The sequence below is a fragment of the Biomphalaria glabrata genome, chromosome 9 (assembly GCF_947242115.1).
Source record: "Biomphalaria glabrata chromosome 9, xgBioGlab47.1, whole genome shotgun sequence".
Classification (NCBI taxonomy): domain Eukaryota; kingdom Metazoa; phylum Mollusca; class Gastropoda; family Planorbidae; genus Biomphalaria; species Biomphalaria glabrata.
The window spans coordinates 33287097-33301270 of NC_074719.1; the positions used below are offsets into that span (position 1 = coordinate 33287097).

A 14174-nucleotide genomic window follows, 5' to 3' on the forward strand; every position below is an offset into this window, starting at 1 on the left:
ATACCTTCTGGATGAGCGGCTTAAACTACTTGGTTACCTAACAAGTGGGGTCAAGTTCCAATCCAGATATAGGCCTTGTAAATTTTAAATATGGATTTTGTCGTGCCTGCTGAGTGCATCACACAAATACCTCCCACCACACATATACATATTTACATAAGAGATTGAAACACATCGCCTTGAATATGTAATAGCATAAAATACTTAACTCAATTAAACTGGTTTAGATTAAATAGTCTCCACTTGTACTTCCTTAGTCGCATAATGTGCATCTCCTGGAGGGATCATGTCTCCAATCAGGAAGTTTTGAAATTGGCCACTATGCACAGTATCTATGCTCACTTGACACAGACTACGCTGGCTCAGACATGTCCCCCGCATGCTAGATGGTAGAAGCCCGAAAGATATCTTATATGTTGAGCTTGTGGAGGGAGTCGGACCCAAGGGGCGCCCAAAACTAACCTATAGAGATGTCTGCAAGCGAGACATGAAAACCAAAGACATCAACGAAAGTTTGTGGGTGGAAATAACCCGAGAGCGGGTACAAGGAGACAGACTATGCGTGCCGGTACGAACCTCGCTGAGAGCAAATGAAATGAAGCGGCCTCAGTCAAGAGAAAGAAAATGAACGCTGCTAGCCCTAAAACAGATGCATACATGTACGAACTGTGGCAAAATCTGCCACTCCAGAATTGGCTTTATTAGCCACACCCAGAGGCGTAGTGAGTAAAACGTGTGCCCGAGGCAACAAAAACTTTATTCGCGCCCGTTCTCCTCTCCCATTTGCAATGAACATCAGTTGGGAAATAGAGGACTTAAAGTACTTAATAATAATGTAATACAAATAACCTTAAATTGTATTACCTTACTTAAATATCTACACTAATTTTACTTTTTTCTTTTTGCGGCTCTCTGCGTGTGGCGCCCCCTGAGGATTGCGCACGGGTCCTCGAGCCGCTGCCCCCCTCTCACTGCGCCTCTGGCCAGAGCAGATTCTGTCCGTGTCAAGAAATAGGTCAAGTTAAAGATCTAGAACTACTTGAGTTGTCTATAAGACAGTCTATGGCTCACCCGTTTCTGTGTCACACAGTTTCATGTGTTCCCCCCGCCCCACACTCTCTATCCACGAAACATTTGACGGTAATGTACAAAAATCTGTATGTGTTTTTTTTATGTGGAGGGAGTGGCGTAGCTTATTAGAATAGCAATATTTTTTCTTAACTAAGACTACAGCAGCTTTTATAGAGAGTCTTATCTATGGCGGAAAAACTAGAGATAAATATATCCGGTGCACATAATAAAGGAAGTGTTGTCTGTAGTTGATAAGCTATGTCTTTTTTTAAGGTATATCATCTTTTTTTTTCCCTTTTCGGCACTGTTGAATGAAAGTTTCTTTCGTAGCCAATTTTTTAAAGTTGGTAACAGCGCGTTGACATTGTTTCGTTTATCGTAAAAATTTCCAATTAATCACGTGATAATATTGATAAAGCAACTAAAAAAGTGTCATGTGATAACCATTGTTGTTGAATATTAGATGGTAATTTGTATAGAAGAGATAGAGAACCACGTGGCTCAATGTTGTTTGTTTACGATTTGCGAATGAGGCCCAAAACAACAACAGAGAACAGCCAGGACACATAAATAAAAGTTTTTAAGTGACTACAGCACACGTCTTTTGGACGCAGTTCCAAATATAATAATGTACCTCATTCACCAATCGTAAACAAACAACATTTAGTCACGTGATAATATTGATAAAACAACGGAAAAAAACTCACGTGATAGCCACTATGTTTTAAAATTAGATCGTAATTTGTATAGAAGAAATAGAGAATCACGTGGCTAAATATTGTCTATTTACGATTGGTGAATGAGGTCCATTCAACAAAGGATTCATCTCCCCTGCACATTTCTAAAGATTTTTCCCTGTCTAAAAAAAAAAAGTATTTTCTCCTAGAACTCACCATAATGCTATTTCGTTTTGCACATTTCTTATCTACAAAATACTAAACTTTTACAGGTAAGTGCTTCTCTTTGGTATGTAAGTAAACAAAATATGCATTAGCATTTCATTTGTTGAAATTTGGTAAGGTTTACAAAGAAAGCCATAAGTAGTGCGTGGTGTAAGGACAGGTCAGTCGTATCTGGGAAAACTCTTTGTCTTATTCATGGCAAACCAGTAACACAAACTAAAAACGCAAAATACCTAGGTGTTATAATAAATGAAAAACTGTCATGGAATCCCCATATTGATGAAACTATAAAAAAATCAAACAAAGCATTAGGGTTTATTAAAAGAAATTTCTATAAATCAAATAAGAACATAAAACTAAAATGTTATTTAACCTTGGTTAGGCCAATAATAGAATATGTATCCTCCGTTTTGGACCCCTTAACTCAATAAAACATAAAGAAACTGGAACAGACACAAAATAGAGCAGTGAGATTCATAACAAACGAATATTCACATTTGACTAGAGTAACACCCTTAGTTAAATCACTTAATTTAGAAAGCCTTCAGGAAAGAAGACTCAAAAGTAAAGTAGCAATTATACATAAAACACTTAACCATAATCTTCAAATACAAAAACAAAATTTAATAAAATACTCTGAAAAACACAAAGAATAAAACGGACTTCTTGTCCCATATGCTAGGACAAATTTGTACAAATACTCCTTCTTCCCTAGTGCTATTAGAGCATGGAATGGGTTGTCTGAGCTAGCCAGGAAAACCAGTGACTTGGCAGAATTTAAGTCATTGGTTAATATGCATGACTGAATGCATGACGCGTAGGACGTAATCATCATCTTTTTTGAAGTAACGTTTGTATTATATAAGATAAGAAGATAAGATAAGATGCAGTCTTGTAAGAAAAGCAAGTGTCTTGAGAGACTTCACACATCCACTACAAAACCAACAACTACATTTTCTAAAACTTCTAAAAAATAAGAGTGACTTCCCCCTTCCAGACCACGCGAGCTCCACTGTGACATCCAACCCTTACATCTCCACTGTGACATCCAACCCTTACATCTCCACTGTGACATCCAACCCTTACATCTCCATTGTGACATCCAACCCTAACATCTCCACTGTGACATCCAACCCTAACATCTCCATTGTGACATCCAACCCTAACATCTCCACTGTGACATCCAACCCTAACATCTCCATTGTGACATCCAACCCTACATCTCCATTGTGACATCCAACCCTAACATCTCCATTGAGACATCCAAACCTAACATCTCCACTGTGACATCCAACCCTAACATCTCCACTGTGACATCCAACCCTAACATCTCCACTGTGACATCCAACCCTAACATCTCCATTGTGACATCCAACCCTAACATCTCCATTGTGACATCCAACCCTAACATCTCCACTGTGACATCCAACCCTAACATCTCCATTGTGACATCCAACCCTAACATCTCCATTGTGACATCCAACCCTAACATCTCCATTGTGACATCCAACCCTAACATCTCCATTGAGACATCCAACCCTAACATCTCCATTGTGACATCCAACCCTAACATCTCCATTGTGACATCCAACCCTAACATCTCCATTGAGACATCCAACCCTAACATCTCCATTGTGACATCCAACCCTAACATCTCCATTGTGACATCCAACCCTAACATCTCCATTGTGACATCCAACCCTAACATCTCCATTGTGACATCCAACCCTAACATCTCCACTGTGACATTCAACCCTAACATCTCCATTGTGACATCCAACCCTAACATCTCCGTTGTGACATCCAACCCTAACATCTCCACTGTGACATCCAACCCTTACATCTCCATTGAGACATCCAACCCTAACATCTCCACTGTGACATCCAACCCTAACATCTCCATTGTGACATCCAACCCTAACATCTCCATTGTGACATCCAACCCTAACATCTCCACTGTGACATCCAACCCTAACATCTCCACTGTGACATCCAACCCTTACATCTCTATTGTGACATCCAACCCTAACATCTCCATTTTGACATCCAACCCTAACATCTCCATTGTGACATCCAACCCTAACATCTCCATTGAGACATCCAACCCTAACATCTCCATTGTGACATCCAACCCTAACATCTCCATTGTGACATCCAACCCTAACATCTCCACTGTGACATCCAACCCTAACATCTCCATTGAGACATCCAACCCTAACATCTCCATTGTGACATCCAACCCTAACATCTCCACTGTGACATCCAACCCTAACATCTCCATTGTGACATCCAACCCTAACATCTCCATTGAGACATCCAACCCTCATCTCCATTGTGACATCCAACCCTAACATCTCCACTGTGACATCCAACCCTAACATCTCCACTGTGACATCCAACCCTAACATCTCCACTGTGACATCCAACCCTTACATCTCCATTGTGACATCCAACCCTAACATCTCCATTGTGACATCCAACCCTTACATCTCCATTGTGACATCCAACCCTACATCTCCATTGTGACATCCAACCCTAACATCTCCATTGTGACATCCAACCCTAACATCTCCATTGTGACATCCAACCCTAACATCTCCATTGTGACATCCAACCCTACATCTCAATTGTGACATCCAACACTAACATCTCCATTGTGACATCCAACCCTAACATCTCCATTGAGACATCCAACCCTACATCTCCATTGTGACATCCAACCCTACATCTCCATTGTGACATCCAACCCTACATCTCCATTGTGACATCCAACCCTAACATCTCCACTGTGACATCCAACCCTACATCTCCATTGTGACATCCAACCCTACATCTCCATTGTGACATCCAACCCTACATCTCCACTGTGACATCCAACCCTCATCTCCATTGTGACATCCAACCCTACATCTCCACCGTGACATCCAACCCTACATCTCCATTGTGACATCCAACCCTACATCTCCACTGTGACATCCAACCCTACATCTCCACTGTGACATCCAACCCTACATCTCCACTGTGACATCCAACCCTACATCTCCATTGTGACATCCAACCCTTCATCTCCACTGTTCTTCGAAGTTTGACATTCAGTCTACTTTTGGTTTCCTTCGGATCTCTCATCTAATTAACGCACATCTGTTCAATGGTACGGTACCATTTGCATTGATACAAAAAGACGATCCAAAGGGATGCTCTGGGTCACACACAAGAGGCCATGCACAAGGCTAGTTCAAGAACAAAAAAAGCATAACAGAAACATGAAAGATAACTGTGTGTCGTCGCTGAATGAACTCTTTACGTTGTGTCTGTTCTATTTCCGTGAATGTTTCTGTTGTGTTGTCTTTATATGAGAAAATAATTTCCATAAGGATCAATAAAGCAGTCTTAGTCTTAATATGACTATTAGAATAGCAACGAATGAAATCCATGAAGGAAAGACTGAGAGCCCTAACGTAGGGGCAGATACATTTTTAAAAACATCAACTTTTTCTGGGATCTACTACATTTTGGTCCGATGTTTCGGCGGGCGGGTAACATCTTGTCGCGGGACGGATCTGCCCCGTGGGCCGTATTTTTGGCATCTCTGATCTACCTAATATTCTAATGGCGAGATGAAATCTGCGCTCCCAGCAAAAAATTCAAAAGGATGGAGAAGATTGTTTGTCTAAAAATAAGAAGAATTTTTTTTAAATGCTGGTTTATATACTATAGCATATGCTCCTTCCAAACAAAAAAAAAAACATAGAGGAAACGCGGCGCCCCATAGTACAGTTGACAAAAGTACATTTAAGGCTTATAATGTCAATTAATGAGATGCCTACGGGTGGGCAGCATTTTAAGTAGACACCAAACTATGTCAGAGCGGCCTTGCGCCATGATGAAGAAAAAGAAGATAAATCACCCATTCTGACTTATTCTACTTCAATAATCATACAATGGATTTTTCGTTATAAAAACATTACGTTGAATGGATGCTTAGTTACGACATTGCACTTGATACTAACAACTGCAGACAAGTCCAAGAACATTAGGTTTCAATTATTATGTAAGTCCATCATTCAGCGACAACTTAGTGTGTTTTGGGAATACCAAAATATCAGTTATTTGATTGGACAGTTCTGCGCAGGTTTTAACCAATCGGACAAGTTTGAAGTAGGTCGGTGGGAAATGTCAACAAAATAAAGGTGAAACATCAAGTTTTATTTATATTTTATCTTTTGGCGCCGTTTGCATGTAACCCCCACCCTGCCTTCTCTCTCTCTCTCTCTCTCTCTCTCTCTCTCCTCTTCTGCTTCATCTCGCGTTTTTCTTTTCATCTTCTCTGTATAATTTTATCAAAATAGACATATTCTACACCTCTTGCACCCCTTTTTTTCCACGAACATTACGCTCTCTCTCTCTCTCTCTCTCCCTTTCTCTCATACTTCCCACATCATGCTTCATATACTCCCCCCCCCCCCCCAAACTCACTACATTTCTCCCCATAATGCAACGTTATTCCTTTACGGGGTCACGCCCTTTTTTCAGCCTATTCTATCATATTATGATTAAGTTGGCTGCTTTGAGTAGGCTCTGTCAGACTAGGCGAGTCAAAGCTTGAAGAGTTGTACCAGTTCACTTACCTTGGCAGCATCATAACAAATGGTGGGGATGCCTTCCATGATGTAGCGTGCCGAATAGGAAAGGCAGGGAGCATTTTACAAATACAGCAGCTTATTTGGACGAGCCAAACCATTGGACTTGAGACAAAAATACACCTTCTTAACACAATCGTCATGCCAAAAGCAACATATACATGTGAGACATGGAGCGTCGCATGAGGTTTGCGGGACACCTTCTCCAACAAAATGAACTACGCATTCCAAGAGTTGCGATGTCTTGTTCTTGTCTCATGTCTTGTTCCTTTTTTGATCTTCTCACCTTGGGACACGTCAGCTTGGACTGTGGAGCTAAAGGAATTTATCTAAAACATCGAATATATATTTATTGTTGAAGATAGAGGGGGGGGGCGGTTATTTGGCTATCTCTCCTCTCCTACTTTCTTTCTAGATCTTATATGAATATATACAGACACTTCTTTATTTTGATCTTTGCCCGGCTTTTTTCTCTTTATCTTTCAATAGCGTCTCTTTTGTTCTCTCTGTTTCTTTCACCATCACGAGCTTTCTCCATCTCTTTCTATCAGGTTTCCTCTTTCTCTTTCATCTTTTTTTGTGTGTTCTTCTCTCTAGCAATCTCCACATCTTTCTCTCTCTCTCTCTCTCTCCTCGTCTGTCTGTCTCTGTCTGTCCGTCTCCTTCTCTCTCCCCGTCTGTCTGTCTCTTTCTCTCTCTCTCTCTCCTCGTCTGTCTGTCTCTGTCTGTCTGTCTCTTTCTCTCTCCCCGTCTGTCAGTCTCTGTCTGTCTGTCTCCTTCTCTCTCCCCGTCTGTCTGTCTCTTTCTCTCTCTCTCTGTCTCCCCGACTGTCTGTCTGTCTCTTTCTCTCTCTCTCTCTCTCTCTCCCCGTCTGTCTGTCTATTTCTCTCTCCCCGTCTGTCTGTCTCTGTCTGTCTGTCTCCTTCTCTCTCCCTGTCTGTCTGTCTCCTTCTCTCTCCCCGTCTGTCTGTCTCCTTCTCTCTCCCCGTCTGTCTGTCTCCTTCTCTCTCCCCGTCTGTCTGTCTCCTTCTCTCTCCCCGTCTGTCTGTCTCCTTCTCTCTCCCCGTCTGTCTGTCTCCTTCTCTCTCCCCGTCTGTCTGTCTCCTTCTCTCTCCCCCTCTGTCTGTCTCTTTCTCTCTCCCCGTCTGTCTGTCTCCTTCTCTCTCCCCCTCTGTCTGTCTCTTTCTCTCTCCCCCTCTGTCTGTCTCCTTCTCTCTCCCCCTCTGTCTGTCTCCTTCTCTCTCCCCGTCTGTCTGTCTCCTTCTCTCTCCCCGTCTGTCTGTCTCTTTCTCTCTCTCTCGCTGTGTGTCTCTCAGTACATTGTGTGTATCTAATTGCACTCTCCCTTTTTCTCTCTCTATGTGTGTGTGTGTGTCTCTCTCTCTCCTCTCTGTGTCTTTCAATAGAGTGTGTGTTTTATGCACGTATCTAGCCACACTGTGGTGTGTGTTCATTAAGTGAAACAAGAAGCACCGCGTCAGTTGCAGACAATCAGTGACTCCATGCCGGGGCAGACAATCAGTGACTCCATGCCGGGGCAGAGGAACGAAATCTGCGATATCTCCTTTGACCTTCACATATCTCGGGAATGTTCTATCCCGTCTCCGGGTCAATGTCAATGCACTTCTCAAGGCATCCAAAAAAAAACAAAAAAGACTCTAGAAGCCAGTGATCTATATTAGCTTTGAGTTTTGATAAGAATTATGCTGCAGAGGATGTCAGAACTTCTTTTACTTGTAAGAAAAAAAGTAAGTAAAAAAAAAATAGTAGTCAAGACAGACTAAACAGATCAGTCCTACGCAGTCTAGTTTGAAATCACATGAACCTGCTGAATAAATCACGTTTCGATGTAGATCAGTTCTAACGTTTGACACAGAGCCAAACCAGTACATGACGCCACAAGATAATTAAACGTATACTCTTCAATGAAGCAGGCAAGCTTGGACGTTTAGATTTTATCTTTCCACGTGTAAACATTTTGTGAACAGCAAGGTGAAGGCCATATCACCCAGTTCATTACATAATAACACTTGCATATATACGTTGTTTCCCCCAATATCACATCGTAATAATGCCCAAAATACAAGTTTTGATAAAGTTTATCACAGCAGTTGAAATATTTAATAGGAAAATATTTTGCTCCTAGGTTGTTGTTTTTTTTGTTTTGTTTTTTATTTTTTATTCTCATGAACTAAAAGCTAATTTAAAAGCTAAACATACAGTTTATCAAACAAAGGTCTGCAAGTGTCATTGTTACTAATATAATATAGTTAACCCGGTCAATTAAAAGTTAGGCGTCTTATGAAACGGTATGGTAGACAATGACTGTTTGATTAGATTTCATTTCATCCTTGACAAGTGCTATGAACTCGTTTACACATAACACCCATGTCACTACCACCTAGGTCTAAGTATGAACTTATTTCTCTACCGAAGGAGCCGCTTCAACTCTCACATCGTAATGACAACCACAAATTCTAGTCTTCATTCCATCCCTGACCGGCTTCCGACTGACCAACTGTTCACGATTATACCCCCCCCCCCGTGAAATATTCTCTTGTACTGAGGCCTTGTTAAGGTGCCTTCTATTATTATTGGCCTTTCTAATTCATTCTAATTCAGCCCTCCACTGACTCTACCGTCTACATTCAGAAAAGTATCATTTGTAATTAAGAACAAAACAGCAGCTAAATATGTGTTGGCTGATTGGCATAAATGACTTGGCAACTTAACAAAGAGTATGAGTTCGACTCCCGAAGCAGACCTGAAATTTTTAATAATTGAGTTGTGATTACTGTGAGCTCAAATGCAGTACGAAAACTTTCTCCCAGTTACACCCTCCCTTTGATTATTCGCCAGTGATATTGGACCAGAGAACACTCAGCATTATACAGGAGCAGGAAAGACGCAGTAGCAAGGAAGAAAACAAAAAGTTTCATCCAGGAACTAACGAAACAAAGTGGCAATTGTGGTTCTATTACACATACACAATCAATATTCAGGGAGGCGCAGTGGCTGAGTTGTAAAGCGCTTGGCTTCCGAAACGGAGGGTCCCGGGTTTTTAATCCAGGTAAAGACAAAGTTCCCCCAGCTCTAATGAGTATTAGTTGGGGAAAATGAAAAGCGGTTGGTCGCTATGCTGACCACATGACATCCTCATTAACTCTCAACCAAAAGAAACATCATCTGCCTTAATCAATACATACTAGTCAAAACATGTGGACTTTCTTATGAAGTGTCAGAAAGATAACTAAAACACATCTTCACATCTATTGCAGGTGCTCTGTTGAGTCTGCTTCTAAGGCCAGCTAATAGACGACATTGATGTCCCTGCTTTAAGATTGCTTCTAATTACATCCACAGGTGGAGGCGACACACAAGATATTAATGTATATGGGTTTAGGGTTAGGGTAAGAGTTATATCTTCTTCTTCTTCTTCTTCTTCTAGCCAGCTTTTTGCTGCTGAGCTGTCAGCTCTTTTGTAGGTAAGAATTAATTTTAAAAAGTTCTGGATTCTTTATAAAACATCCTTAGTTTAGCCTGACGAGTTGACCGAGGACATTGTTGCAAGACAGAACCTGAAGTCAGCAGATTTTGTGTTGGCTGTCTTCCGCTTTTCACGTTTATCTGACAACACAAGGAGTTCAACACAAACATTCTAGTTTCACAAGCAAAATATTTAAAAAATCCTTTAAAAAAACAAAGCTTATCTAACGGGGAAGAACTCCGTCATTAAAACTATATCTACCAATAATGTACAAGTTTTAACCTTATTCGATATCAACCAACATAATTAATTACCTTTAATTAATTGTGTAATTGATTATTTTTGTTTATTTATTCATGTTTTGTTAAGTGCAATAAATAATTATTTAAAGTATTAATTAGATCAGTGAATGCGTGAGGGAGAAATAGCGTTAACAATTATTTAAGGGGACTAAACGCAACAAATTTAGCCTTATATATGAATACATAAGTATTAGTTTCCCATGTTGCTATTAAACAAACTAATGAATACCAGTTATTAATTTTCTAATTGGGTACTTAAAATTGATTTATGTCTTGTCTTTGTCAATGAACGATTGTGCGAAGTTTCAGCTTGATCCGAGAATGGGTGTGGGAGAAATCACGTGTACACATTTGTTTACCAGACAGAACGACAGACAAAGTGAGTTGATATTAGCTTTGGAAAACGTCACCCGTTCTTGGTGAGGTTGCCAATAATTACATTAAAAAGACTGCACATTATTAATTAGTTTTAATTTAAAAATTAGTGATTTCTCTGGATAGAATTTTTTAGAAAGACAACGAAAGATTCCAGTAACATTTCAACAAGCCAGTGTGTCATTGCTTCAAGAAACCATCACGTTTAGAATGGAGAGAGAAAACTTTTGACGAGAACGTTGTTTTTTTTTTGTTTTGTTTTGTTTTATTTTGTAGACGAAATGTTGAATTCTAGCTAAGATTTTAAAACAAATACCATAAAAAAAGGTAAATTCTTAAAAGTTTCTTTAAATAATTCTAAGCTTTCCTATCTCTATCTACACTAAACATACAATGATACAACGTCTGCTGGTATACACATCTTCGGTAAAGGACCAACACGTTTCTTGCCAACTTTAATTTGAGAACCTTCATCTCGGGGCGTGAGAAGATCAAGGTCACGTTGACTTTTGAAGTCTGGCAGCCTGCGAGGTTATATAGGGCAAAAGTAGCGAATGACATTCCAGAGATTACATTATTATTAGCAATGTTGTTCTTTCGGCGGGAAACGGAAATCCATTCTACTCGCCTATTTACGGATGTATAAAGAAAAATTCCATAGGGGATTTTCACACTTAATCACAGTAATCTGCCCTTTGTTTACTTTTTTTTTTCACTTCTTTCTATAAGTAATAAAATATAGTTGGAGAGAAGAGAAGGCGATAAAAGAAAAATATGGAGGCGATCTAAAGGAACATAAAAAATATACATAAGGAAATGGTAAGAAAAAGGTTGGGAGAGGTCTGCAAATAAAAATAGACAAAAAGAAAAAAGGTTAAACAATGCCATATTAAAAGATTACTTGCCAAAAAATAATGTTTAAAATAATATACTACTAGTAATGAGTACTAGCGGAAAAGATTCGCAATTAGGTTCAACTGTGTTGATATGCTCAAAGTTCATTAATACGTATAAATATAAAACGTATAAATTAGAATGTAATAAAACATAAATTTACATAGTAGGCCTATACTTATTGAATTATTTGCTCTTTCTTTTTAAGTTGTTTTCTAAACTTTGTGGACTCGAGTCTCGTTCCTACATTAAGCTTTAGGGTTTAAACGAGGCCATGTATCAAAACTGTAACCATATTGAAGACAGACATTAAGAATGTGTATATGCTGACTGACCTTAGTGACCTGTAGGAGGGATTATTTGTGACAGACTGACTGACTGGCTGGACCAATAGAGGTTGTTGATAACATGGTTTGTTAGATTATCGTTGTTTATATAAGAATGAGGAAAGTAGATGGCCTCTGACAGAGACAGATGGAGAGCTCTTACAAAGGCTGCGGGACAAACATTTCAGATTCAAAGATAAACCTGTATTGAAGGCGCAGAAGACGAAAAGAAACCTTAAATAGACCGCCAGCGGACAACGGCTTTGTCTGCACGAAATAAGGGAAAATATGCAGGTCGCAACTGGGTTTGCGTTGTCATGTGAAACACTGCACTCATCCTTAATTTTCGGAGTAGAAGACATTGCCATTTTATAAATGAATGAGTACTGTATTTGTAGAATGTAGATCTAGGATCTATATAAAGGCTTGTAGTTACAAAGATAGTTCCTATTCTATAGTTGCTCTACAACAATGTGGCAAGCGGTAGAACGAAAGAATGAGGAAACTACAAATGTGTGACCATCAAATGTGAAATCCCCTTCCTTGGAGGGTTCAAAGATGGAACTTTGTCATTTGGAAATAAGAAATGAGATATACTTTGGGAGGTCACAGACTATTGACTCGTCTGGAGACATACGTGCAGTGCGCATGTCCAGAGCTTTTGCAAGAGAACATTTGAGCCTCTCAAGTTCCAAACATTCACTCACTTAGAGTTTCATAATGAGAATGATGTTAGGAAAATGAGCTACCAGGGAACCAGATACATTTAGATCTAGCTGTGTTGGAAACCAAAACAAACAAAAAATCTAAATACTTAAAATTGAAGAACGAAACAAAACATATGCCTCACATAAGCCCTTATATGGCGGACACAGAGTAGAAGTCAGCCTCTTTGCACGAATCCAATGGGTCCGAGCCTATGCACTTTGAGCAGACGTTTCCAGGGACTGGATATGTCAAGTTGCCGAACGGCTTTGGCCCGCGGGCCGTAGTTTGAGCATCACTGATCTAGGTCTATGTATATTTTATGTCTATGATTTTAAGTTAATCTGATAACAGACAAATCTTTTAAGCACATTTTTTGTCAAATTCTGTGATGTAAAGCATTTACATACATAATTACCTTCCCCAATCAATGATTGCTGTTTCTGTGATCAAAGCAGAGCACAATCTTATGTTCTGGAAAGATCTTACCTATAAATAACTAGATCTCTATGTTAGCACTTTCAAAACACATGTCAAAGCTCTTTCGCTGACAGCACAAAGACTACGTTGGACATTGTTTAGTTAAAAATGACTCCCAATCTTCCTCGTTATTACAAAACTTATATCAACTCAATCTGTCTGTGTGTCTGTCTGGTAAAAAATGTGTATACGTTATTTCTGCCACACCCATTCTCGGATCAAACTGAAACTTTTATGTCAATCATAATTGACACAATTATTCATTGACATAGACAATATACGAATCAATACAAAAAGTTACCAATTAGACAATTACTTACTTAGGTCCTCACGAGCCGTTCGGTGCATTGGGCGGCAAGCTGTCTCCACAAAGATCTGTCACTGGCAATGTCTGATGCCTCCTCCCACTTGGTGTCCAATGTTCTGAAGTCCTCCATGAAGATGTGGTGCCATTTATGCGAGGACGTCCCTGTTTGCGCTTTCCTCGCATTGGCCTCCATGTCATCGCAACTCTTGGTATGCCTAGTTTATTTTGTCGGAGAACATGTCCGGCAAGCCTCATGCGATGCTCTGTCACTACTTCACTAAGTGTTCGACTCCCAGTTCGGTATAGCATTTTCCAAAGGCAGCAACCTTTTTGGACAAGCCAAGCCATTGGACTGGAGACAAAAATACACATTCTCAACACAATCGTTATCCCAACAGCAACATATGCATGTGAGACATGGAAGTCGTCTGCTCAAATTGAGAAAAGACTAAATGTGGCTCAACAAAAATGTCTGAGACGGATTTTGGGAGTCAGTTACACAGATCGGGTCTCAATTAGACAATTATTAAGTGGTAATTTATTATTTGGTTTAATAGCAACAAGGGAAACAAATACTTCAGTATTCACAGATATGGCTAAATTTGTTGGGGGTTTAGTCCCCTTAAATAATTGTTCACGCTATTTCTCCCTCCCACATTCTCCGTTCAAGTTAATACTTTAAACA

At 39.8% G+C, this 14174-nt stretch overlaps 1 protein-coding gene across 1 annotated transcript; it reads left to right on the forward strand.

Annotated features, from left to right (window-relative positions):
• The first annotated feature begins 379 nt into the window (after nucleotides 1-379).
• On the forward strand, nucleotides 380-4324 carry LOC129928388 (sporozoite surface protein 2-like). Its single transcript, XM_056042611.1, has 3 exons — nucleotides 380-512; nucleotides 2971-3149; nucleotides 3233-4324. The coding sequence occupies exons 1-3, from the start codon at nucleotides 380-382 to the stop codon at nucleotides 4322-4324; spliced, it is 1404 nt and encodes a 467-aa protein (XP_055898586.1).
• The last annotated feature ends 9850 nt before the right edge of the window (nucleotides 4325-14174 follow it).

What these genes read in the sequence shown, in the direction of transcription:
- LOC129928388 (XM_056042611.1), top strand. Translation starts at nt 380, where the DNA reads ATGCTAGATGGTAGAAGCCCGAAAGATATCTTATATGTTGAGCTTGTG. An exon ending in AACCAAAGACATCAACGAAA is followed by an intron (nt 513 to 2,970) that starts GTTTGTGGGTGG and finishes TCCCCCTTCCAG; the next exon opens with ACCACGCGAGCTCCACTGTG. An exon ending in CCAACCCTAACATCTCCACT is followed by an intron (nt 3,150 to 3,232) that starts GTGACATCCAAC and finishes ATCTCCATTGAG; the next exon opens with ACATCCAAACCTAACATCTC.